The sequence below is a fragment of the Anastrepha ludens genome, chromosome 6 (genome assembly GCF_028408465.1).
Source record: "Anastrepha ludens isolate Willacy chromosome 6, idAnaLude1.1, whole genome shotgun sequence".
Classification (NCBI taxonomy): Eukaryota; Metazoa; Arthropoda; class Insecta; order Diptera; family Tephritidae; genus Anastrepha; species Anastrepha ludens.
Genome location: NC_071502.1, coordinates 123933848 through 123960786, shown reverse-complemented (window position 1 = coordinate 123960786; position 26939 = coordinate 123933848). Strand labels below are relative to the sequence as shown.

The 26939-nt window shown below is 37.7% G+C and overlaps 1 protein-coding gene and 2 pseudogenes across 1 annotated transcript; 2 read left to right on the top strand and 1 right to left on the bottom strand.

The window, feature by feature from the left end:
* The first annotated feature begins 2042 nt into the window (after positions 1-2042).
* Positions 2043-4039, top strand: LOC128867820 (maltase A2-like; annotated as a pseudogene).
* A 10378-nt stretch (positions 4040-14417) lies between these two features.
* On the bottom strand, positions 14418-16674 carry LOC128866323 (maltase A3-like). Its single transcript, XM_054106951.1, has 6 exons — positions 16480-16674; positions 15954-16417; positions 15442-15894; positions 14923-15374; positions 14701-14844; positions 14418-14632 (listed from the first exon to the last, which is right to left on the bottom strand). The coding sequence occupies exons 1-6, from the start codon at positions 16634-16636 to the stop codon at positions 14563-14565; spliced, it is 1740 nt and encodes a 579-aa protein (XP_053962926.1). The 5' UTR covers positions 16637-16674; the 3' UTR covers positions 14418-14562.
* Positions 16675-19551: 2877 nt separating this feature from the next.
* LOC128867661 (maltase A2-like) lies at positions 19552-25006 on the top strand (annotated as a pseudogene).
* The last annotated feature ends 1933 nt before the right edge of the window (positions 25007-26939 follow it).

Here is a 26939-nt window from a genome sequence, read left to right as displayed (position 1 = left end):
GCTGTAACTCTCATTGTCTATGAGTTTGTTTGATTCTAAAACTTAATAGCGAGCCCAAATCAAGTTTTACTAAAGTGTAGCCGGGTATATGAGTGCAGCTCGGGCCTACCGAATTTAGCATTCATTAGTGGTTTTATATTGAATTAGTATTGCGTTTATGCAGAGGTGAGAATCGAATTGAATATTGAAGTGTTTTAATCGAAATAAATATAAAATGCACATATTTTTATTTGAAATATATTTTTAGACTATGGGATCATTTTTTTTTAATATCCTGCTTGGCTCATTCGGGGGTGCCATATAAAAATTATTATTGTTTGGAATTTTGGGTTTCCAACTCTTAAGTATTTAATACAAACATGAAATTTGGCCAAAACTAATACCTTTCGACTTTTTCCAGTTCCCAAAACTAAAAATATTCATGAAAGGAAAAAGATTTGCCACGATAGATAATATAAAGGTCGCATTGTTTGACAAGTTCAAGGCAAAATATGTGACGTCACTGTTATAAATTCTCTATTATTAATTCATATGAATCCTTGTTCACTCAACTCGGGAGCATAGGACCTCGCCAAGACTCTTCCATCGTACACATTTCTTGGGTGTAGTTTTTGTGCCGTCCCACGTGATGTCAGGATCTGCTGGTTTGTGCAACATCGACCTTCGCCAAGTGATTTTTGGCGACCCCAACCTCTGCTCCTCTGCGGATTCCCTTCCAGTGCCATTCTAGTGATGCAGTCCAACGCCACTTTCTGCGTTTGATTTGCCATAGGATGTGCCCCTCATTGTAGTTCTGCACAGCTCATCGTTGCTGATGGTGTTCGGCCAGAATAATCTACAGATGATGCGGAGGCATTTGGTCACGAAGGTTGTAGCTTCTGTGTGATGGTGTTGAAGACCAGCTATATTTCACTTCCGTATAACAAGACAGACTTCACACATGAGCTGAATATTCGCAGCTTAGTGCACCGGCCGATTTTCGAACTTGCCCATACTGTATGCATTCGCCCGAACGCCGCCCTTGGTTTGTTTAGCCTGCAGTTGACATCTTCATCTGCTCCGTCGTCTGTCGTGATAGTGCAGCCAAGGTTCGCACTATCCATGCAATGATAAATTATATTCTTTTAACGCTGCCCGCGTGTATGCTAATAGATGAAGTTTGTATTCTAAAGGAGTTTGACATCACTGTGTGAAAAAAAAAAATTAAATATACTTTTATGGAGACCTAGCACAACATGTGGCTATAGAAAAACTAAAAAAATTGGTATAGGAGAAATTTCCAATACACCCCCAAAATCTCATTTTATGGCCCTAAAACCGTTCTTCAATAGGCTGATGTGAACAATCACTCCTAATATCGGGTAATATCGTAAAACTTATGTCAAAGTTGAAAAAATGGAGAAAAAATAAAAAAATTCCAAATACTTCCGTCTACAGTCTCGTCAGTTGTCATTTCAGAAAAATTGTCAACCAACTGTCAAAAAGGCTTGTTTTTGTTCTTTCGAACAAAAAAAAACAAATTCGAAATCGGATGGAAATTGGCGAAGTTAGGAGTGATTGTTCACATCAACCTACTGAAAAACGGTTTTATGGCCATAAAATGAGATTTTGGGGGTGTATTGGAAATTTCTCCTATACCATTTTTCTTAGCTTTACTATACCTACAAGTTGTACTAGGTCTCCATAAAAGTATAATATCACTGTCGCACAGTGTATTCAAAGTTGCAGTTGTTTCTGGTTTATTGAAGTATTGAAGTAAACTCTAACTTTGAGCTGGATCCATATTGTTCAGGCTATCATGACAACCGAATTGGAGACTTATGTTTGCAAAAAATTATTGTTTCATTGGTTGAGCGGCAATATGCTCGTGGTGATAACAATCACTGACGAATATTGTTCAGAAAGTGAAGTGTTTTGGAATTTCGGTAATTTAGTAACATAATATTTAATTTCCCTATTCGGGCAACAAATGTTCTAATCTTGATATATCTGGAGGTATAAGTATAAGTTTGGCCAACAGTAGTCCGTTAGTACTTACCTCCATGGCTTCCGATACGTTACGATTGTTTACATTTGTGGTTTTCTGTGCTCTTAGCGCTTCTGCGAACACCACAGTCGACTGGTGGAAGTCGGCCACACTTTATCAGATCTATCCTCGATCGTTTATGGACAGTGACGGTGATGGTATAGGTGACTTGAATGGCATTACATCTCGTTTGGAATTTCTCAAGGAAATAGGTGTGACTGCTGCATGGCTTTCGCCTATTTTCGAATCACCGATGGCAGATATGGGCTGTGATGTAGCTAATTACACGAACATTGACCCGCTCTTTGGGACAATGGAGGATTTTGATGCAATGATTGCAAAGGCGCATAAATTGGGTATAAAGATGATATTGGATTTTGTTCCAAATCACTCAAGTGATGAGTGTGAGTGGTTCCAGAAGTCGGTACGTCGTGAAGAAGGTTACGAGGATTTCTATGTATGGCATGATGGTAAAATCGACCCGGCAACGGGCGAGCGTAGTGAGCCAAGTAATTGGGTGAGTTACGACTAGAGATTAGTTATCGTTTGCTATTTTTCCTTTTATCAAACTTTACTCTTTATTTCTTCTTACAGGGATCAGTCTTTGGTGGTTCTGCATGGACTTGGGTTGAAGAACGCCAACAATATAACTTACATCAGTTTCTAGCCAAACAAGCTGATTTAAATCTCACAAATCCAGCAGTGCGCAAACATCTAATCTAAGTTTTGGACTTTTGGCTTGGTCGTGGAGTGGACGCTTTCCGCATTGATGCAGTACCATTTTACATTGAATTTCGTTATGAAAATGGTTCTTATCCAGATTCGTCGTCCGGCGGATCAAACCCTTATATGCAGAATCAACCAGAAAGTGTGGAATTATTATACGAATGGCGTGAGTTTTTAGACGAATACCAACAAAAACATGGCGGCGACACATTGTGAGGCACATATAATAAATCGATTAATAGTTTTGTCTAAATTAATCAATTGTATTTCTCCATAGACCACAAATTGCCGAAGCTTATACCACTACCGAGATTTTGAGCGCTTATGTCAGCAATGGCACTCATATTGGAAGTCAATTGCCAATGAATTTTAACTTTATTCAATTAAGAGAAAGTTCCACTGCAGCGACTGTGGAAGAATTCGCCAAAGAATGGATGGATATAATGTGGACGAAACATAAAATGGCTAACTGGTTAGTAGGAAATCATGACAATAGTCGTCCAGCCACACGCATAGGAACAACTAGGACAGATTTGATGACGATGATAGTGCATGCATTGCCCGGCACATCTGTTACTTATTACGTATGTAAGTGCTAACTATCACTTAAGGAAATCCTTGCCACAAGTGGTCTTTTTTTTTTTCTAATTTAGGGAGATGAGATCGGCATGACTGATACAGACATCGACTGCACAATAAGTTGTGACTTCCGGGACCCAGCGCGTACTCCAATGCAATGGGACACTTCAAAGAATGCTGGCTTTAGCACTGGAAACTCCACTTGGCTACCCGTCAATCCTAACTACTCATATCTCAATGTACAGACTCAGCGAGGCGTGGCACGTAGCACCTTGAACATATACAAGGGAATGACCAGTTTGAAACAAACGGAAGCATTCAAGGCGTTCAAAGAAGAAGGTGGATTTTCGTATGGAGCATTGAAGGAGCAGGTCTTTCAGGTTGTGAGGTTAGTTGAAGTGGAGATGTTTAAATTTCACTATTGATTGAAATGACGTTTTCAGAACTGCCGTTGGTCGTGAGGAATACCGTTTACTAGCTAACTTCGGTAGCCAAATATAATATTTAGATGGCTTGGCGAATAAGACTATGGAGTACGTGCTGCTCACTTCCTATTCACCTCACAAATGGGTAAGTGTTGCGAGCGTAGGCATTTTTGAGAAGTTTTAAAATTTTGCTTTGTTTTTACATTTCAGCGACAAGGTCGATTTAAGTCAACGAATTTATTTAATGCCATATGAAGCGGTAATTCTGCGATGGACTGCGTAAAGTACATTTGTATGTATGAGTATCGGCAGTTCAAGCTGATTGTCTACAGTATTTTAGTGGTACAGGCTAGAGTAATATCGAGTATATCATTATAGTGCAATAAAATTTCTTCAGAGATTGTTTTATGTATACATATAGATGCATATGCATAATGTTACTTAAATAAGAAGAATATAGTTGCATCAGTTTTACATTTATGCATAAGCATTTGAATTCGTTTGGTTGATTGGCACTTATATTTACCATGTTTACATACATACTATATGTTAAAATTGTAATCATTTTTGAACAGTTTTGTCTTTGAAATCAATAAAAGCTAATTTCACACAAAAAAGTTATGGTGTTTTGAATAGGAAACACTTCATATCGTTCACCCTGTAAATCGGAGGTTTGAAAAAACTTTTTCTTCAGTTTGGTGTTTCACCGAGATTTGAACCTACGTTCACTCTCCATATATATGTACATATACACATATATATATTGTATATTAATTGACACTTTGTCTATGATGCGACAGTATTGGCAATAGCATAGCGAACTTGCATATAACGATTGACCGTCGGCATACACTGAGCCACCTGTGCGTGCGCAAAATAGCCCTAACAAAGTTTCTTCGCTTTAATTCAGTTTTATATCCGCGAAATAAAGTTAAATTTTTATAGTTAATCAACGTTTTGTTTCGAACACAAAAATAAAAACCTTACATAGAGTCACAATCTCAAACAAGAACAAGAATGAAATATGACAAGAAGAGGAAAGGCGACGAGTGGTAGAGGCCAGCAACGACGTCTTTGTTCGTATACGCAAATAGTAAACGACGCCCAGTGCTGTGGCAAAAAGAAAAACGGATGCATTTTGCTAAACAGAGTCCTTAGTGGACTAGAGTACGCTGAGACAGAAAATCTTGTTTTTTGCCTTTTATATTTTCGACGAAATTAAGACCCAGATATGGAATACGTTTTTTTCTAAAACATTCCAACAATACCAAATACGTCTATTTATATGTACATTTTTGGCAATCAAATTTTTGATTGTTGCCCGCTCAGAAAGGACTGCGACACCGTGTCATATCGGTTTGTCTGCACCCAAGCATGCCGAAGCACTGAACAGGTATACGGTAAACGTACATATGTACATATGCACATACACACATGCACCTCAATTTTTCAAATTGATTAAAAACACAATACCAATAAAACCATCGCTGTTGACTGAATTTCGAGAGCCTTGCAAAATTATTTCATTCACTTACATACATAGTTAACAGTACTTCGTAACGGTAGACTTTTTGAATCCACCAAGCAAGCAAAAACAAAAACCCTGTCAAGAAAACTCTTTTCGGCATCGTTTGTTCAGATTATTTGATATACCGTTATCTCACCGAGTTGCTACACACGCGTTAGCCATCAACCAGTCATAGAATGATTGTAGAGTGATTTGTTGATCAAAATATCACGTACGATTGTAAATTATAAAGAACGCAAAAATACCTAGTGAATGGACCAACTGATGGTAAATGATTTTTTGAGAAATCCCTACACAGCCCAAAAAAGTCCCTACTTTTCCCTACGCTTCAAAAAATGTTCCCTACAAAATTCCCTAAATTTTTTTGTCCTGTGTTTACACTATAATGAGGCACTTGCAACGTCAAAATTGAATTATTTGCTTAAGTTTTGGACTTGGTGCTGTTTTAACACTATAATATAAACAAATTTTATTTCAAATATATATAAATACACATATTTGTTATATTATAAACGCATTTATAAAGAAATATTCAGCAAAACACTAAAAATTAGACTTTTTCATTACATTCAGTTCTGTTTAAAACAAGACAGACTTTCTATTTTTTCAGAATCCGGCACGATTACTTTTAAGAGTGGGATTAAATGGTCCACCACTTGCACCGCGACATTATGCTCAGCGAAGAACATGCTAAGTCTTATTTCGAAATTTCTGGAACCATTTGGTTTACTCGGCCTTTTCTTAAAAAAACGGTTTATTTTAGGTGTCTTTTTTATTTTGTTCATATTTTTCTGGTGCATTTTTGTTCCGCCGTGCTTCTGCAGATCAGAATTGCCGCAGGTCAAAACTTTGTCGCACTCAGCGCATTTGCATTTGAATGAATCGTTAGCCACAGCTTTCAACCAGCCACTAAAATTGTTGTCGTCAAGCCACTTGTTATTGAACTTTTGTTTCCGATACTTGAATTTTTCTCCTACTGTTGTTCCGAAGAGTCAGTCGAAGAGGAGGAGCTCATTTCTTGAAAATATATGCATTTTTAATATAAAAAAAGCTAAAATGAAAATAATTGCAAACTTACTTCAAAAGTGAAAAGCACCAGAAAACGCGGGGCAACTAACAATTTCGAAGAAAACGCGTTAGCGTTAGCGAAGAAAAAAATGGCAATGTTGCCGTATTAAAGGTATGCTGCCATAAGGAAAAAAATACTGGCATGAAATCTTACTGCGGATTTTTATTTTAAAAGAATTTTTTTAATTTTACCCGCTAATTTAAAATTTTTTCTGTCCTTCTTGAAAATTCCCTACACTTACAGAATTTAAAAATATCTGTCCTTTTCCCTACACCCACATTTTTCGACAAAAATCCCTGCATGTAGGGAATTTTCCCTACATTTACCATCACTGAATGGACCTCGTTTGAAGTGACTCAGTCGGTCTATTCAAATTATACCATAGAAAAAAATAGAAGCGCAAAAAATTTAAATAGATTAGAGCCAAAATCTGCAAGTGAAAGAGCACGAAAAATATCTGACCGCACCGAACGTATTTTGTTGTGAAAAGTAGCCACAAAACCACGGATTTCGACAATAAAATTTACTAGTGAGCTTGGAGATGAGTGTGGAGTAGTGGTTTCTCATGAAACAGTCCGCCAAGTTCCGCAAATCTCAATTATACTTCACGAGTTGCTCGAAAGAAACCTTTCCTAGAACGTACCAAGCTCAGCCAGCTCCTGGGATGTTTGAATATTCTGCGATGCCACTAAATCCTGTTGTATAACAACGATGAATCCAGTAGAGTGTGCAGGCAGCATTAAAAGCACTGAAAAGGCGGAGTAGATATTATACCCACAGTGAAATATGGCAAACTTTCAGTCATGGCGAGGTGATGCATATTCAGCTTCGGAATGGGTGATTTGGTGTTTATAGAAGATAATATGGATGTCTGATAGCCATTTGAGAAATAAAAAATAAATTAATAATTGGCGTTTACACAATTTTGGGTTTTGGCCCAGCTCCTCCTCCTATTTGTGGTGTGCGGCTTTATATTGTTCCACAAATAGAGGCAAATAGCGCACTAAAACTTAGCTTCTTTGTTGACAAGAAATCTTAGTTTAAATTCTAACAGGATAGCGATCCAAAATATAAAAAAACAAGAATGTTAGTTTAGAGGAATGGCACAAGAAACCCCAGGATTATAACGTAAATCCATTAAATGCAAATGTAAAAAGTCTTTTTAACTGCTGTGTTTGAAGTGTATATTGTTTTTGCTTTTTAATGTTTGTTTATCTTTAAACGGAATAACTGTATATTCTATATACTATTGGCTTCTAAATTTTTTATATAGGGTTTTTTAATAGGTGCGCTTCAACTTTTTTCCGTAGGGAGGGCGAACGACGCAAAATTTTTTATTTTTCGCTTGTCTTTTGTAAACTTCATTAGTATACATTTCATCATGGAACGCTACACACTTGAGCAACGATTGCAAATCGTGTAAATTTTTTATGAAAATAATCGTTCTGTTGCTGCTACTTTAAGAGTATTACGGCCATTTTACGGTCCATTTAACAAGCCGTCCCGTTTTGGGGTTATGTGAAGTCATTGGTCTACAGTAACAAGCCGGCGACGATTTGTGAGCTCAGAGCCAATATTGAACGCGAAATTGCTGGAATTTCGGCCGATTTATGCAAAAGAGTGGTCGAAAATTGGGTTCAACGATTGGACTTCGTAAAACGTGCACGCGGTGGTCATGCAAAAGAAATCGAATTTCATACTTAAATGTATATGTTCAAACTCGATAATAAAAAAAAAAATTAGTTAAAAAAGTCAAACCGTTTGTGTTTTATTCAAAAAAGTTCAAAAGTTGAAGCGCTCTTACTGAAAAACCCTATATAAGTCAAACAAAACCAAAGATTGAAAGCAAACCACGGAAAAATACTTTTTTTCTTAAGTAATTGCTTCGAATTTTGCTAGATTAGTATTGTAGATATCAAAATACTTCATTGACGAACTGTGTTTATATAATAATTCAAAACTTACATATTTTATTTATATGTATGTATATTTTTTCATTACATTATTGAGTTATAAAAGCAAATGCAAATCACGAGTTTGGCGAATGATAATTGTGGGAAATATTATGTATTTTTCAAATGTGAGTTCAATGAGCTATTATTGTTAAGGCTAAGGCTCGCCGGAGCCTATTACGATTACTCACAAAACACATATCTTTTTTGTAAACAGATTTCCAGAAATTTTGTAAAATACTCCCTGAATTTTAGAAAAATTGTCTGCTGATGCATAATTAAATCATTCTCTTTTCTGTTTTGCCTCCAAAATTTGGTCAAATTGAGCGAAATATTCTTCAAATCTGTATGTATAGTTCGGCAAAGTACCGCTATGATCTGCATGTTTTGTATTGAATAGACGAACGCGCTACCAATAAATTACCGAGGAAGAGAAATGGGCAGTCGATGGAGTTGCGAATTTTTCGGATAAGAAACACGACAATGATGGTCATTTTGTGAATAATTTGAGTGCAGATGAATTAGTATTGATGTAATTGATTGTGAAACGGAACTTTTGATAGAAATCAATGAGTTGGATGACGAGAGGTGCTGCCTCTGATTTCCCTACACCAAAAGATGACACTAAGTGGTTTAAAAGTTGCAGAATGCCAGAATTTTAGCTCTGCTAGGCTTATAATGATTTCTTCCAATAAGCTTATATGCAACTATTAAATACTACATTAAATAATTTATTTAATACTTATTCCAAACACATATGCACATATGAATATTTCTAACCTAGTAGTTATTGGTAATCACATCACTTCACATCAACGTCAAACGTTCTAGTGCTTCTGATATCAAAGTATATTGGAAGATTCCACTTGTGATAAGCCAACGTATGGTTGCTCACGTCAAAAACAACCCTCAATGCCTACCACTGAGAATATTTGGCCCGGGTCAGTTGCTGGATTTATTTTCGTAATAGCTTCAGTACGAATCTCATATTGAAATGATTGGACCGTAGTTGTAGTCGCAAATTGCACATTTCTTTCATTATAAAGTAGAAGAAGAAATAAAATAGACACTCTAAACCCAGCTTTTAACTAAAATTATATAGTACTCAGGTCCGCTTAGATAAATAAATTTATAGTCTTCATTGATATTGTATTTGTCTACAATTATTTGAATGCTTCAGAGGAGCGTAAAATGCAATTGCTTGTAGCTCCCATTTTCTAACCGAAAATATTACTGTTACCTCTGTTTACTGTTTCCGCCGCACTCACTTTCTAACGTGCACTCTTAACGTACGAGGGGTGCCTTGTATATGTCGGGATTTGGCAACCCTGGTATTGCAATCTGGCAACTGACAGCTGTATCGCAAAGTTTGACATTTTTTGGCTTTTACGTACTCAGAACGTTTTGAAATACCAGCGCTATTTGTGTAGTTTACAGTAACTTAAAAGATTCATCTCGGTCCAAAAATGGAATTAAAGCGTGAACATTTTCGTGCGATTATTTTTTACAACTTTCGACGTGGATTAACTCAGCAACATTGCATGGATGAACTTAATTCATTTTTTGGCGATGAAGCTCCATCAAGGACCAGTGTTTATCGATGGTATGGTGAATTCAATCGTGGTCGTAGTTCACTCCAAGACGAATTTCGTGAAGGTCGTCCAAAATCAGTTGTTGTTCCGAAAACCATTGATGCTGTGCGCGAACTGATATTGCAAGACCGTCATGTGACCTATCGTGAGATTGAGACAATCTTAGGCATTATTGGGACCAGCATACATTCAATATTGCATAAACATTTGACTGTCAAAAAAATTTGTTCGCGTTGGATCCCACACAATTTGTCAATCGCTCAAAAAAAGGCTCGTGTCGATTGGTCGAAGGAAATGCTCAAAAAATACGATCGCGGTGCTTCGAAACACGTCTATGACATCGTGACAGGTGATGAATCATGGATTTACGCGTATGAGCCCGAAAGTAAACAGCAGTCGACTGTATGGGTGTTTCAAGATGAGCCAAATCCAACAAAAGTTGTTCGCGCACGAAGCACTTCCAAGCAAATGGTCGCCTGTTTCTTCGGAAAAACTGGACATGTCGCAACCGTACCACTAGAACAACGCAGAAAAGTAAATTCTGAGTGGTACACAACCATTTGTTTGCCAGTTGTCTTCCAAGAAATTAGGAAAACCAATCGCCAAAGACGGACCACTCTTCACCAGGACAATGCGAGCTCTCACACATCGGTTCAAACAACTGCATTTTTGAGCACCCAAAACATCGAATTAATGGGTCATCCGCCGTGTAGTCCTGACTTGGCACCGAACGACTTCTTTTTATTCCCGTACGTAAAAAACAAACTGAGAGGTCAACGTTTTTCGACACCTGAAGAAGCGGTTGCGGCATTCAGAATGCATGTTTTGGAGGTACCTCATTCAGAGTGGCAAAAGTGCTTCGACTATTGGTTCAAACGCATGCAAAAGTGTATAGATCTTCATGGAGAATATTTTGAAAAACAATAAAGTGATTTTCGATGATTAAAATTTGTTTTTGATCTCTAATCCCGAAATATAAAAGGCACCCCTCGTATTCTTGATCTCAAGTGCAGCTGCAATAGCAGCCAACGTCACCAATATCGTTTTTGTTCTGTATTCACTCTTATCGCTCACTTCTCAAGTTTTTGTCGTCAACGGCTGAGGCGAATCCACAATAGGCCTCTTCTATTCGCCACTTTTCTGTTCGCTATCTTTATGCTCGATTAACCACCACCAGTTCCAGGTTATTCAGCTCAATGACCTTCTAAAGTTTCTACGTTTTGAAAATAGTTGGTTTACTGAAACATAAAATTACCTTTAACTTTTAAATGTAATCTCTTAATTTATATAAATACCTAATATCAATTGTAAAACATTCAAAAATATTGTTAAGCCTTTAGAATTTTAAAATAAAAACAAGATAAAACAAGAAAAATGTTGTTTGTCTCTTAAATTTTATGGACAAGTAGCATGCAAAATCATTTTCAGTGATAACGTCATTGGCGTGTTCGCAAAGACTGTAGATTTCTTTCTATAAGCATAGATTTCGTGGGTTTTTATTGATTTTTTGACGATAATTGCAGTTCCTTGAGCCTTGAGGTCTGCGTGAGTTGTGTAGTTGGGGATATTTACAAAAGTTGTCTAAGTTGCAAGACTCTATAATATAATATTAACATATTATTAATTGCTTCATCTTAAAAATAAAACTTGTGAGTTCTAGCTCGTGGCGCAGGAGGCCGTTTGCTTTCCAAATTGCAATTTTTATTTTATTTTTTTACTCACGTATGACAGCAGGTTAAAGCGGCTATTTCGAGAAGTGCAGATATTTTAATTACAATGTTTACCACTTTGAGAATGTTGTACTCGAGAGAGGGATGTTAATACGTCCAAGAAGAAGAATAAAAATTAGATGAAAATTTAAAGTCGGATGTGTTTATTGTCTTACATTATAAAATTTCTACTTTGAACTAAGGAAGCTTTTCTTATGTAGGCAAGCGTCTTCAGAGGAAAGATGTGGACGTGGAGCGAGCAACTTCAGCAATATTACTTGGAGTGGAATGGAATAGAAATGTGGAGTGCCAGAAATTTTTCCAAGCACTTAGGTCACATTTCCCATTCCATTTAAGGCCAATAGAGAGAATTTAAATGATAGGGATGGACTTGTGGGTGGGGATTTATTACTCCTCGGCAAACTATGAATCTTAGCGGTTTGTCGAAGCAAAGAGAATGCTCCTCGTCCATTCTCAGTGCTTCTAAAAATATACTATCTAAGTCTGGCGAAATTCGAAGAGTAGCAAAAAAAAATGTTCTGTACCATCTTCCATCCTCCAAACAGGATGCACACAGACAAACGTCGATAAAGCCCAAATGTTGTCCCCATAGATTGTGGCCCAAATTAGTTATGTATATCGAGACTCGTAGCCCACACCTGGAATTTCGCTACCAATCTGTCGGGTCTCTTCAAAAAACACTTCAGGTGGCAGTACTGCATCAAGGGTTCTCATGAGATTTATTACGTGGCCCTAAAATTGGCTACTCATCACACAAAAAGCAGTAAAGCAGTAACTGTCCCACTGCCATCCCGCTCCAATACTACTTTCAGTCGGGGAGTCAAAGCTCTCATTGAGATTCCCAAGGAGGAAGCTAGTGACATCTCCTTTCAAAGGAGATTCCAGATATCAGGTAGTCATTAGCTTTCAAAAACAGAGGAGTCTACAATACTTTGCCAACCTTTTAAACCACTTCCAGTATCCGGAACTCCGATTCGTGTAACAATCCAGAATTGTGCCCTCGGCTATTCTATACTATACTTATGTATATGTATTTGAATAGTATTGCCATATCTAGATAGATATCAAGAATAATAAATTGTATTACTGTTATCAGCGTCGATAATAAGAACACCCATTTTTCAAGTAGATGTTTTTGATACCCAAGGCTCGGCAGCTTCTAATTTCTCTAATCGCTACAAAAGAAATTATTGTTTGACATTAAAAACAAAAACAATAAATAAAATTTATTTTTAGGCGTATTATCGAGGAAGTGAAGCAAATATTTACCCTGGGTGGCATTTTATCTGATTAGCAGAGCTTAAGTGCGTACTTCAGAGCTGCAAAAGAAATCTTATCAATAAGGCAAAGTATTTACCACCAGGAGTTCATAACAATTTGATTGAATTTTCGCTTATCTTAAATTTGATTACACACTCGTGCGAAATATAAATATGTAGGTAGATTTTTGCCTTTCCAATAGTGATTTACACCTTCTGTTTTTCGAGTATTGCTTGGACTTGGACCTTAAGATAAAGGCATGAAACAATTTCTCTAGAGTTTCGAAAGTATACGAACTCGACATTTTTTTATTGATAGGGAATATCAAATAATCAATTAATGCGTCGAATTGACGTTTGTGTTTTCATCAAAAATTTAAACCCTTGGAAGCTTTATTCCATACCAGAGTTGTTCTCGTATGGCCCACGATTATCCATTTTCAATAATTTTTTGTGTTTAATCTTAATTCGCTGTTTTCAACGAAAAGCGAGATTTTTGAACATTTTTGCTTACAACTCTGCACTTATTTGGTATAATGATAGTTTTATAACTGTACGTAGGTCTTGCCAGCAGCCCATTTCACAGGGGTCAACTTACTTAAGACAATCACGAAACACTGTCAAATATACATATTTAAAATTATTTATTACTATTCATGTAATTCAGGTGACAGTAATTCTATGTGAAGAGATTGAAAAAATCCTAAAAAAAGATTTAAATCTTAGTTGCTTAGGATTTTCAAAACCCCAACGTCCATGCCACCACCCTATTCTATTTTCCCTCTTCTTTTCCCAGTTTTTCCGCATTGGTTTCACAAGGGACACAATTTATTTTGCGTCTAAATGAGCCCTCCATAAAACTCAACCTAACCTAGATGCTACAACGATATATTCTCTTATCTGTCTAGAAATGTACTGTTCTTTGACTTCAAAAATGCGTGCGAAGCCAAGTCTTTCTCCACTTGGACTTTTCCAAATGCGGACACTCACATATTTGCCACCTCATTACCTGATCATATACCCTGCTGTCGTGGAACCCATACAGTCTGCGGTATTCGGCGTGGTAAATGCGCTGGCAGCCTCCATGGGACTACCAGCTTCTGTTCTCGGTAACACCCGATGCTCCTCAAAACCTGTAATTCCTTGCATATCCATCGAGCTCTAAATGCACCCAACAGAAAAAAGAGTACTAAGTATTTTTCAATATTGTTCAAGCCTTCAGCGATTAATTTAGCTCCTCGGACCCACAAAAGTAACAGTTTTCAATGTTGAAATAAAAAAGTCCTGAATCATATTCACTAAAAAATCAAATATATAAAATTGATTACATTTTTGCCCTCCGTCGCCCTTCTAATCGAGATCCTATCTATGCTCTTGTAATGGTTTCCTAAAACTGTTAACTTTGTTTTACATACATAAATCAATTATTTTAATAATTGAAAATTTTATATATCTGTGGAAAGAGGAATGTGCGAGATACAGATATTTACACATCTTTTGAAAGAAATTAAATATTATTGTAATTTTTTTATTTTGACGACTTTTTTGATTTCACAAAATATGTATATTATTTCTTAGAAATTAATTAAAGAGCTTCTAAAGCTAAGTAAAAGTAGCTATCACATAAATCAGTATTATAATTAAAAGTAATAATTACTCCTTACGAGGTTTCAGTCTTAGACGATTGTGCCCAACACAACAGCTTCCTTAGGCAGCATCACAATTGAGTCGGCGTAAATCTTGTCGCTAAAAAGTTGTCTTCGATTAGTAAAAAGCCCATAATATAAATGTATTGTATTATAATAGCGCCCTACCCCTTGCGTCTAACACTTTTGTCTGTGACTAGTATATATTCTAATTCGACTGTAAGATCGCCAAAAGCGTCATTCAAATTGATCGATTCCAAATCGTCGTTCAGATTCAGGAGAGCAACATATGTGCGCTCACCGGATAGGAAGCTAAAATATGATTTTAATATGTAAGAATAGGCAAATGTTTGATACCCATGATTGCTCAATGGACAATAAAATACTTACCGCTTAATGCCTATTACATTTTCGCTAATCGCCTTTACTTCGGCCTCTCCATCGCTCATCGTCTTCGTAGCGCGCAAGTTCTGCAGTTGCTTGTAGACATTCAGATGACTATTGGCAATGCCACGCTGACGCTTCACATTCACCAATTTATAATCCTCGGCCAATGGCAACCAGGTGGTATTGCTATCAGTAAAACCGGCCTTGTGTCCATCATTCCATTGGAATGGTGTACGCACTGGGTCACGACTGAGGCTTTCAAATTCTTCAATACTCGATTGGCAAGCTTGCGGATCAACGGTTTCCTCCCAAGAAATCGAAACATCCGTCATGCCAATCTCTTCACCTTGATAACTGACACTAACTCCGGGCAAAGTCTTTAGTAAAACATTGATCAGGTCCATACGATCGACGCCTAGGCGTATACCAATTCGACTCTGGTCATGATTTCCCAACTAAGTAAGATTATAATTTAAAATGTGCAGCTAGAAGAAAACTGATTTCTTATTTTGTGTTACATACCACCCAATTTGCTACGCTCCCAGCGGGCATATTGTCCAACCAGTCGTGTATCTGCTGCTCGTAGTCGTAAGCGTTAGAATTTTTGTTCACATTGCTGAGTAACACGAAATTGAAAGGTATTTGTGCACCGTCGGTGGAGCCATTTCCATAATACTGCATCAGCACGTCAAGTGGTGAATAGGCTTCTGTCATAAGAATATGTTCGTCTCCACCAAGCTCCTCATCCAATTCCTTCAATACCTGGCGGAATTCATACACCACATCAAGTGTCTCCGGCTGGTTGGTTGTGTAGATATGTTGCAGGTAACCGTAGTCTGCTGGGTCAGCCACCGATGGGTTACTTGGTTCGTCAGGCCAATTTCCCTCAGCATCGGCCGCTACCTCGTAGATGTGTGGTACAGCGTCAACGCGAAAACCGGCAACGCCTTTGCGTACCCAGTAACGTAGCACATCCTGTTCGATTCATTAGAATTAATATTAGGCGCATATTTTAATCCACGATCTCTACAAACCTTCATTGCTTCGCGCACTTTTGGATTGTTGTAGTTGAGATCTGGTTGTTTGACGTGGAACTGATGTAAGTAGTAGGCCTGACGTTCATCGTTCCATGTCCACATTGAGCCGCGGAAGACACTTATCCAGTTCGTTGGTGGTAGTCGTGTACCATTTTCGGAAATTTTGCCTGGATGCCAAATGTAAAAGTCTTTATATTCTGGATCGCTCTTCGCGGACTTGATGAACCACTCGCATTCATCACTCGAGTGGTTGGGCACAAAGTCTAAAATAATTTTCACTCCCAACTCCTTAGCCTTTGCCAGAAGTTGTTCGAAATCTTCTAGTGTACCGAATATTGGATCGATTTCAGTAAAATTCGCCACATCATAGCCAAAATCAGCCATGGGCGAGGTGAAGATGGGCGATAGCCAAGTCGCCGTGATGCTAATCTCTTTTAAATAGGATAACTGTTCAGTAATGCCTACAATTAAAGAATTCTTTAGCACCTATTGAAACTTGTAGTTATTTCGTACAGTTATTTACCATTCAAATCACCAACGCCATCTCCATCGCTGTCCTTGAAGGAGCGTGGATATATTTGATAGAAGGATGCGCTTTCCCACCATGAGTTTGCTGCTGATTCACTTGCGGCTGCAATGAACAGCGTGAAGATGAGTAAAAACTTAAGAAACTTCCACATGATTTCGTTGAATACTTTTCTTGACTTAACTCTGCCACACGCAGCTTTACAATGGTTATTTTATACTATGGATCGACTTAATATAATCGGCGATCGATAGGAGGTCGTATAAAAATACGAGTAAACCCCCTTTAATTTATTGACCTATTTAGTGATTAGAATTTATGACAGCGATAAGTCAAGTGTTTAGAAATTATTGAAGTTGATTTGCAAATAGTCATTTTAGGCAAGTTGCACTGGATTTCCTACGGTTATTAGATCAACCTCGATTGGAAGCAATGAGGGGTAAAAAACTTATATGATAATTGTAAGATCCCTAAAAATTTGCGAGCGGCGGAAGGTATGTGGAGCCGAACCGCAATACAAGCTCAATCACGGGGGCTGTCAATACTAAGTCGTCCAGTCAGTGGGAGGTAAGTCCCTAGCTGAAGTCAGCCAGAATACTAGGTGGAAAACTTTTTGATATTATTCCCATTTGTAGTAGGAAAATTAATCGAACCAGAACAAACTACGTAGTATCAGTGGATATTTGTGTGAGTCTTATGCCAAGAGATTGTTATGCTGGGTTATTCGAGACTCGATCTACTCGCAATGCTCTCTACAGGTAAAGACACAAAATGGAAGTGACCGAGAGAGATACCAGAATTACCCAATCAGCTAGGCAATATTACTGTTTGGTTAATCAGAGTTATAACAGGGAGTTGGTGAGCTACAGTCAGCAGACGAATTGTTCGATTGAATAAATTTTCCGTTTAGTTTTCATATTCTAAAATTGCAAATATTTTGTAATAAATACTTTTTGCTGTAAGGTGAATGTTTAAATAACTATAGAATCGTGGATGTTTGCGTACTACATTAATATGAGATTTGCAACCTTTATTGAATTTATTGAGTACAAATAAAATTTAATTTTTTGATTTACAGAATAATTGAATGAAGAAGTTGTGTAACGTTCCACATATTTTGATTTGATGTTCACCACTCATATGGACCAGCTTTCCTTTGTGTAGGGAATATATAAAGCGATATCTTACGAGTAGCACAAAACAGGAACTGTTACTTTTCGGCAAAGTCTACAAAATATTTACTTATCTTATGATTCTAATGTTGAACTCAAATTTTATTGCAATAAAATATTTCATGACATGCAATAAAATATTTCAACCTCCATACCAGATTTCTGAAAATGGATACACCACCTCTCAAAACAATTCCAAATAAACAAAGGTCGAATCGCACTAATGCCAAGTTATTGTAGTGATACCATCTGTTGTAGGTATTGTAGCGTGCTTTGCAAGTCGTTTATGACTTTATTATTTTTTACATTTTTCTTTTGAGACCAATAAAATGTGTGGCTATCTCGTTAATGATAATTATCATAAGCACGTCGAGTGTTGACTTTTATAGCCTTTATAGCTTAGCTTCCATTTGTCGTCATTTCACCTTGAATAGCAGACGCGAAGACAAGGAACGCGATTGAGTGTAGTTTTCTTGCAGTGAAGCGTGAACGGTAATAGTTAAAAGTTCGAATAGTTAAGTTTTTGAAATAAATTAAATTTGCCATTATTCTGCAATTTAAAAAAGTCAAATATTTGAATATATTGCGGAAACCCGCTTTTAACAGTGAAATTCATGACATCTGAAGTCTCCACTGGTGCTTCAAATAGGTTCTAAATTCAACTCCCAAGTTTCAAATGAGACGCAGTGACCCCTGAAAAAAGTTGAGAAACCCATTTGGGGGCCAATAGAAAGCTTTACTCTACATGCATTAAAAATCTCCCATTACTGCTTTTACAAAATTAAATGAGTGCTTAAATGGTTTGAAAAAAAAAATGTATATCCCTTTAAAAATAATAAGAAGTACAAAAGTAAAACAAATATAAAAATAATTTAAGTGAAGTGAATTTGGTGCTTTCAGTGGCTCGTTAAAAGCTCGCGACTATTTTTGGTGAATAAATTATGGCAAATTACCAAAAAAAGAAAAACTGATAAGGCTATTAATAAGTTTCCTGAAGTGCGTACATACACGTAGTAATCATTTAATCATTAGCCCTGCAGTAGACGCATAGCCAAATGTGACACGATTAGTCGCGCGATGGTACATTGTACCAAAAAGAGTAATGGATATTCCATCGAAATTATAAAATTTGTTACTTTTTAGATTTGACAAATTCTGTAAACAATTTTTCTATTTTTAGTCCAAATTTCAAGCAGCCAAAATGGGTATCCCTCACAATACATACTGTCACAGTTGTAAACAACCGGAGAAAAAGGAAACAACCTTCCATTTCCTCTGTGAATGCCCTGCCCTATGGAAGGACAGAATGTTAACCCTGGGCCAACCGCTGTTCGAGAGTCTCGAACAACTGTCTGGCTTAGACGTCAACAACCGAATAAGGTTCTTAAACCGCACAGACTGGATATAGTCATGCTGTAAATAACCGTTAATCAAGGTGGTAACGAGGATGTGGCAACAAAATGGTGCGGAAGCGCTAGTTGGATTCTGGAAGAATCACCACTTTAACCAACCAACCAACTTCAAATTTTTGCTTTTAAACAATAAGCAATTTTAATAATATCTTAATCTAAAAAACCGGCGATCTTGAGCAGCTCGAGAAGGAGATGTCGACACAAACCTATTACCTACGCACCACATAACGTGTAAACATTGGGTTATATATATATTTTTTTCCATTTTTTTGCACGGTGGCTTAAAAGGTTATGTTATCATTGGAGGGCCACGCAGTTGTGAGGTTTAAAATGTGGTTCCTCCACGGTCGCTCCGACGATATTTTTTATAGAAAAAGTAGAAAAGCGTGTTAGTGTCTAGTTATTACCATCTTTCATTGATATTTAGATGTATATAATATATGTACATATGTAATATTTAGATGTAGAATGTACATACCTATATGTATGATACAATATACATACATATAATGACACGGAATATTCATGTATGTATTAATATGATACAATATACATATGTATGATGACACGGAATTATCCTTACCTCCTCCCGGCTGGCACGTCCTGTGAAATTAAATTTTAAAATTAAGACGAAAGTAATCTCACCGAACAGTGTTTAACACAGTAAATGTTTTAACTGTTCGGCGGGGAAATGCCGAGGTTAACGACCTTAACGTTGCAGCGACTGGAACCGGTGGTTTGCAACAGTTGGAAGGGTAGGCGCAATTAACATTAGGATGGCCAAACATTTATTAGAATTTGGGGTGTGTCCTAAACAGGTTCTTTGGCCTACCTCTTGTGAGACGTGGAATAGAGTTGTTGTGCTGAAGAATATCTCTGCCAAGATTGTTGGGATGCATTGATAGCTTGTAAGCATATTTTTTGCAATATCTTTTTAATTCTCAACAAATGTGAGCTAACTAAGCGCCTCTATTCAAGTGAACCAACATATGAAGCGCAGTATTACAGCTCCTGAATGCCTTCAGGCAGAAGTATTGGCAATGGGGAAGCTTGTAGGCTACTAATCGCAGACTTCTCTCTTAACGACAATATCGTCATTCTTTCAGATAGCCAAGCTGCAATCCGGGCACTGGATTCGGCTATAACAACGTCTAAACTAGGGGAACAAAGGAGGAATAGTCCACCTTGTTATGGTTACCACCTTGAGCGAAAACCCAGGACATCGGAACTTTGATGAGAACAAAAAAGCAGACGAACTGGCAAGATAGGTATCTATCATCAATAATATTTTTTCAAAATCGGCATTTACACCTTTGGGTGTAAACAAATGGCAACATTGATAAATATGAAACTGAAGACTCACGGCAGTGATAACTGGCTTCTGATCTATAGGAGAGGGATATCCATTTTATCCCTTGCAATATATTTTGTCATAGTTGTAGTCTACTGGAGAAAAAGGAAACTATCTTCCACTTCCTCTGTGAATGCGCTACCCTATGAAAGACGGGGTTGTTAACCCTTGGTAAACCACTTTTTGAAAACCGCGAAGAGCCGGTTGGTATAACGTAAACATCCTTATAAGGTTTCTCAGTCGCACAGACTGTATATAGTTGTGAGGGAATAATCCGTCTAACGAGCTCGTATGGAGGCTGTGGCAAAAAATGGCGCAGTTTCAAGCCAGCTCCGTACAATGAATGGTTTTTTGTGCCGAGCTTTTTCATGGCAGAAATACATTCAGTGGCTTGCCCTTGTTTGCCGAGGGGCAACCGCTATTAGAAATAAAACGTTTTCTATCATTTCAAGTTTCATGCCCGGGGGTTCGAACCTGGGCACTTCCGGCACACACCGGCATGGTAGTCACGCTCCACCACATTCGGCTATGGCGGTCGCGAAGTTTTATAGCCACTTGAATTTTAGTACAACAATAAGCAAGTTCCATGTGACTGATTTTGGCACTGCGAGGCTGGTCGACTTTGCAATAAAAAATATTTTCAGTGTCATTTGGGAACGCACAAAAATGTGCCTATTTTTATTAGTCCTGAAAAAGTTTCGGCATCTTAGAGGAGCTTAGAAACTAGAAAACTTTTCTATTTGTTTCATTATGATAGGGATTTTATTTGTTTTCATTAAAAAAATTGTATTGTTGCTTATTGTTAATTCTTTTAGAGCATTGAGTGGACCTTATACAAATCCCGCGCCGCCTCCCCCGAAAAAAAATTCTGGGTACGCCCCTGCAGTTCAGTAGTCTTTTGTTATTTGTTTACATACAAAAATATTGAAACAACAATTTGTTTTTGTGAGAGCCGTAAATTCAGAAGCAACCCCTTGTGTTGATGGACTTGTGAGACACGTTGCTTATCATATCTGTAGATATGTATGTATGTACGTATGCGCACTCATCACTTAAAGATCGATATAAAGCATGTGTCCAAATATTACGGAGGAAATAAATTTCTAGATGCTTCGCAGATAAGGTCAGCCTCGCAAACTAAATCGTCTACGACAGCTGCCTTACCTAAGTATTTGATATGAATATTTGTACGAGGGTCGTTTAAAAAGTCCGTGCAAAACTAAAAACTAGTAAATTGTTTGGGGTAAACCATTTTATTTTTCTTTTAGGCTTACACACTTTGTTCAATGCTGTTGTAGTTTGCTGATCCCTTCCGAAAAATAGGATTTATGATATTTGCCAAATGCCGCCCGCGCGCGTGTTTACAGTCGTCGGTTCTTGTGGTGAAATTTTCCATGACATTTAGGCGCAATTGGGGTTCTGCAGCCGCGAAATTGCGCGCCCACGGAGTGGGTTCTAAGAGATGCGCCCAAGTTGCTTGATATAAATTCTTCTTCGATGCTTTCCCTTACATCAGCGAAATGTACGGCCGAAAATATTCACAATTTTGCGAAATGTACATAGTTTTCGTGTTTTTTAGCGGCTGCTGTAGTCGAATAAGTTGGTGTTTGACTACCATTCGGCAGTTTTTTCTAATAGCGGTCGCTCCTGTGCAAGCAATGGCAAACTTTCGGCGTGCATTTCTGCCATTAAGAAGCTCTTCATAAAAAGCCATGGAACCATCAGTGGAAAATCATCAATACATAAATAGGAGGAGGACGCACGCCAACTCCAAATTCTTTCGAAAATTCCATATTTCCATCTTAAGTCTTTAGTTTTATCAATAAATTTTAGATTTTCTGTCTGCACCGCCTTTTCACCATAGTCGTATTAAAGAATGTGTAGAATTTTCTCCCCTCTTAGCTTAATTTTGGAACGATTGTAGCACACAACATTCTTTACCACACAAAAATGTCGAAGAACTTTTTTGAGACGCAATGTCAACTTTAAATTGCCGCCTGGTATCACCCGATCGAATGTATATAACGTGTGACATGACTCCATAAAGAGATCTACATTCAGAACATTCTACTTCACCCAATATATTTCTATCTATGTATGTTCATACAAATGTATATTTTAGTGAATTATTCTAAGGAAAAATACCTGAAGTAGGTTCGCTTATACACAAAAATCCATGCCTAATTTACTTATTGGAGATTATAATCACTTCAGACACTAGCACTCCGAATGAATGTTGTCCGGGGGAATGTTGTCGAAAATTCAGGTGAAATACTGTTTGGATCCCGTGTGTTTGGCCGTCACGGGTCTTTGGAGATCCCAGATATTCAGCTGCATGATCTTTAGCTGGCCTATTCGAACAATAAATGTTCTTATCTTGGTATTTTTGGAAGTATAAATATTAGTTTGGTCAATAGCTGTCCGTCAGTACTTACCGAGATGGCGTGCGATATATTACACTTACTTACAATTGTGCTTTTCTGTGCTTTTAGCGCTTCTGCGAACACCACCGTCGACTGGTGGGAGTCCGCCACACTTTATCAGATCTATCCTCGATCGTTTATGGACAGTGACGGTGATGGTATAGGTGACTTGAATGGCATTACATCTCGTTTGGAATTTCTTAAGGAAATAGGTGTGACAGCTACATGGCTTTCACCAATCTTCGAGTCACCGATGGCAGATATGGGCTATGATGTAACTAATTTCACGAACATTGACCCACTCTTTGGGTCAATGGAGGATTTTGATGCTATGGTAGCAAAGGCGCATAAATTGGGTTTAAAAATTCTACTGGATTTTGTGCCTAATCACTCGAGTGATGAGTGCGAGTGGTTCCAAAAGTCAATACGTCGCGAAGATAATTACGATGATTTCTATGTATGGGATGATGGTAAAACCGATCCAGAAACGGGCGAGCATAAGCCGCCAAGTAATTGGGTGAGTAACCAGAGTAGCTATTAGTTGTTAGTTTTATTTCTACCAACTCATCATTCTTTATTTTCTGCTTACAGATAGGGCGTTTTGGTGGTTCTATGTGGACCTGGAATGAAGAACGCCAACAGTACTATTTACACCAGTTTTTAGCCAAACAACCTGATTTTAATTACACCAACCCAATGGTACGAGCACATTTGATCGAGGTTTTGGAATTTTGGCTTGATCGTGGAGTGGATGGTTTTCGCATTAATGCAGTACCATATTTCATAGAGAAACGGTTTGAAAATGGTACATATCCGGATGAGCCTATTATTATGGGGAGATATACTTGACCGAATTTATACAAAGGATCAACCAGAAAATTTCGAAATATTATACGAATGGCGCAAAGTTTTAGATGAATATCAGCGAGCACATGGCGGTGACACCAGGTGAGGCACATCTAATGCGAAGATAATCAATGTAATAAAAGTTTTGTAAAGTAATCAACTATATTTTTCCATAGACCACAAATTGCCGAGGCTTATTCCCCCATTAATGTTTTGAGCGATTGTGTCAACAACAATTATTTTGGTACTCAACTGCCAATGAATTTTAACTTTGTTCGATTAAGAGGAAGTACCACTGCAGAGGATGTTGAAAAATTCGCCAAAGAATGGATGGATACCATATGGACGAAACATAAAATGGCTAACTGGGTAGTAGGAAATCATGACAACAGTCGTCCAGCCATACGCATAGGAGCAACTAGGACAGATTTGATGACGATGATAGTGCATGCATTGCCCGGCACATCTGTTACTTATTACGTATGTATGTAAGTGCTAACTATCACTTAAGGAAATCCTTGTCACAAGTGGTCACTTTTATTTCTAATTTAGGGAGATGAGATTGGCATGACTGATGGAGACATTGACTGCACAAAAAGTGTTTGTGACTTCCGGGACCCAGAACGTACTCCAATGCAATGGGATACTTCAAAGAATGCTGGCTTTAGCACTGGAAACTCCACTTGGCTACCCGCCAATCCTAACTACTCATATCTCAATGTACAGACTCAGCGAGGCGTGGCACGTAGCACCTTGAACATATACAAGGGGATGACCAGTTTGAAACAAACGGAAGCATTCAAGGCGTTCAAAGAAGAAGGTGGATTTTCGTATGGAGCTTTGAAGGAGCAGGTCTTTCAAGTTATGAGGTTAGTTGAAGTGGAGATGTTTAAATTTCACAACTGATTAAAATAACGTTTTCAGAACTGCCGTTGGTCGTGAGGAGTACCGTTTACTAGCTAACTTCGGTAGCCAAATAGAATATTTAGATGGCTTGGCGAATAAGACTATGGAGTACGTGCTACTCACTTCCTATTCACCTCACAAATATGGGTAAGTGTTGCGAGCGTAGGCATTTTTGAAAAGTTTTAAAATTTTGCTTTGTTTTTACATTTCAGCGACAAGGTCGATTTAAGCAAACGAATTTATTTGATGCCTCATGAAGCGGTAATGCTGCGGTGGGTTGCGTGAATGTGAATCGGAAGTTTCAGTTGACTGTTAAAATGAATTTTCTTATGTGATTTTAGTATAGTATAACCAGCATTTATTAGAATAATTTAATTATTTTTTGTTGAATAAAATCCTTTTTCAAGGTGTTAAGAATATGTAAAAGCTGTAAGTTTTTGTTTAGTACTATTTTGTTTTGAAAGCTTTCACAGGTCCTGCTTGGTAGGACCGGCTTTCGGCGGGGTCAACAAAAATTCCTCTAAAAACAACAACAATAAAATTTTTTGAAAAGAGGCTTCCCAAAACATAAATAACCTATGCTGGCATGTGTGTGTTTAAAGCCCACGTGTTTGGCTTATTTCGATTCGTAAAAAATTTGAAATTCACATTTGGTAGTGCTCGGACATAAAAAAGTAAATTTATTGAAAGAGTAATTTTTATAAAAAACAGAATAACTAATTTTATCGTACAGAGATAAAAAATAGTAATGAGTAGGAAATATTTCTTGGAAGATGAAAAATTTAGTGGCGTTTAAGTAAATTAAGTGAATTAAAATCGCTCTGAAAGGGAAGTTGCCTAAGGGCGGAGCTGGTCATAGCGCTCAAAATTTGTGGTTTTTGCGTGCTTTTCGTGTTGTTTCACGTTTTGCTGTTTTTCATAGCAGTTTCGCTTAGAAAAATTAGCAGTCTATCTGAGGAAGTCATATTAACGATGATGAATGAAATTCCAACCGATGGCGAAAATACAGAAAGTGAAGAAGACTGTGATGCCAATGATGAGAATGAAGACTACGAAAATGACTCAATTTTTGAAAAAGAGACACTCAACTCCACAGATGCATTAATTAATACAATACATTTGAGTATCCTGGAAGATTTTAAGCACATGCAAACTCAACTGCAACTCTTTCGTCAGAGGAAAAAACTGCAACCCCTTCCGACCCAACTGGTCCAACTTCATACGGTGCTTCTCTTGCTCTTCGGTCTCAATCAAGCAAACGTCTACGAGAACCTCCCGCTGAGCGTAGATATGAGCATGGCAGAGCTGCTGTTCCAGCGAGAAAAAACTGCAGCGGCTTCCGACCCAATTGGTCCAACTTCATCTGGTGCTTCTCTTGCTCTTCGGTCTCAATCAAGCAAACATCTACCAGAACCTCCCCCTGAGCTTAGATTTGAGGATGGCAGAGCTGCTGTTCCAACGAGTAGTGTTTTTGTTGGTAATGCAAATGAACTAATAAATAATTCACCCAATCTCAAATCAATTACTTGGAAGAAGAAGCATTTGCGTCTACAGGCGGATGAGCTCGTGTTCTAAGTTCACAAGGAAGACGCCTTTTGATTGCTTCAAAGACAGACGAGTTTCTGAATGAACGGGTGGTTTAGTAATCCCTCACTTGTTTGAACACTTCATATACATTTTTTCGTGTTTAATCTTGACCGAGAAAGTGAATAAAGAAGAAGAATTTTGTAACGCGGAAAATGTTAATGGGTGGTGTTTTTTACTATATGAAATTAAATACAAACAATAAGTGGAATAGAAACTGATTGAGCCAATTAAAATGCAACGTTATCTTTATCTTTAAAGGCTTGAAAGAGCATAGAAAAGCCAGGCTTAACCAAGTTGTCCTGAAAACTAATTATGCGTGCCTATATCGAAGTTGTGGTTGCACCCACCGTCCACGATTACCATAAATTCTATTAAAACCCTCATTGTGACCGTCCTATTACGGGGACGTTGTACATCGGGTTTGGCAGTACAACAATATCGCTCGCAATCGTACCTTATACTCTTGTTCTCATGTTCAGCGTTTCCATTATCCGACTAAAGTGTTAGCATTATCCGACTTGGGTTCAACTTTTCAGAAATTAACTAAATTTGGCTACTCTACTGACTTTATACCCTACTCTTGTGCCCAAGGGTAATATAATTTTGTTCACATGACGATTCTGTGCAACAGCATAAAGCTCTAATTAGTGGTACTCTAGCCAAAACGACATAGCCGTAACCGTAACCATAGCCGGACCTTAAAGCATTTTTCGATTTGTCGTGCCGCAACCATAGAAAGCTGATATTGAAGCAGGAGTAA

Bases quoted from the DNA above. Each gene is read 5' to 3' on its own strand.
- LOC128866323 (XM_054106951.1), bottom strand. From the start codon at position 16,636: ATGTGGAAGTTTCTTAAGTTTTTACTCATCTTCACGCTGTTCATTGCA. The intron at 15,375-15,441 runs GTATGTAACACA...AATCTTACTTAG, and splicing joins GGAGCGTAGCAAATTGGGTG to TTGGGAAATCATGACCAGAG. The intron at 14,845-14,922 runs GTAAGTATTTTA...ATCATATTTTAG, and splicing joins AATGTAATAGGCATTAAGCG to CTTCCTATCCGGTGAGCGCA.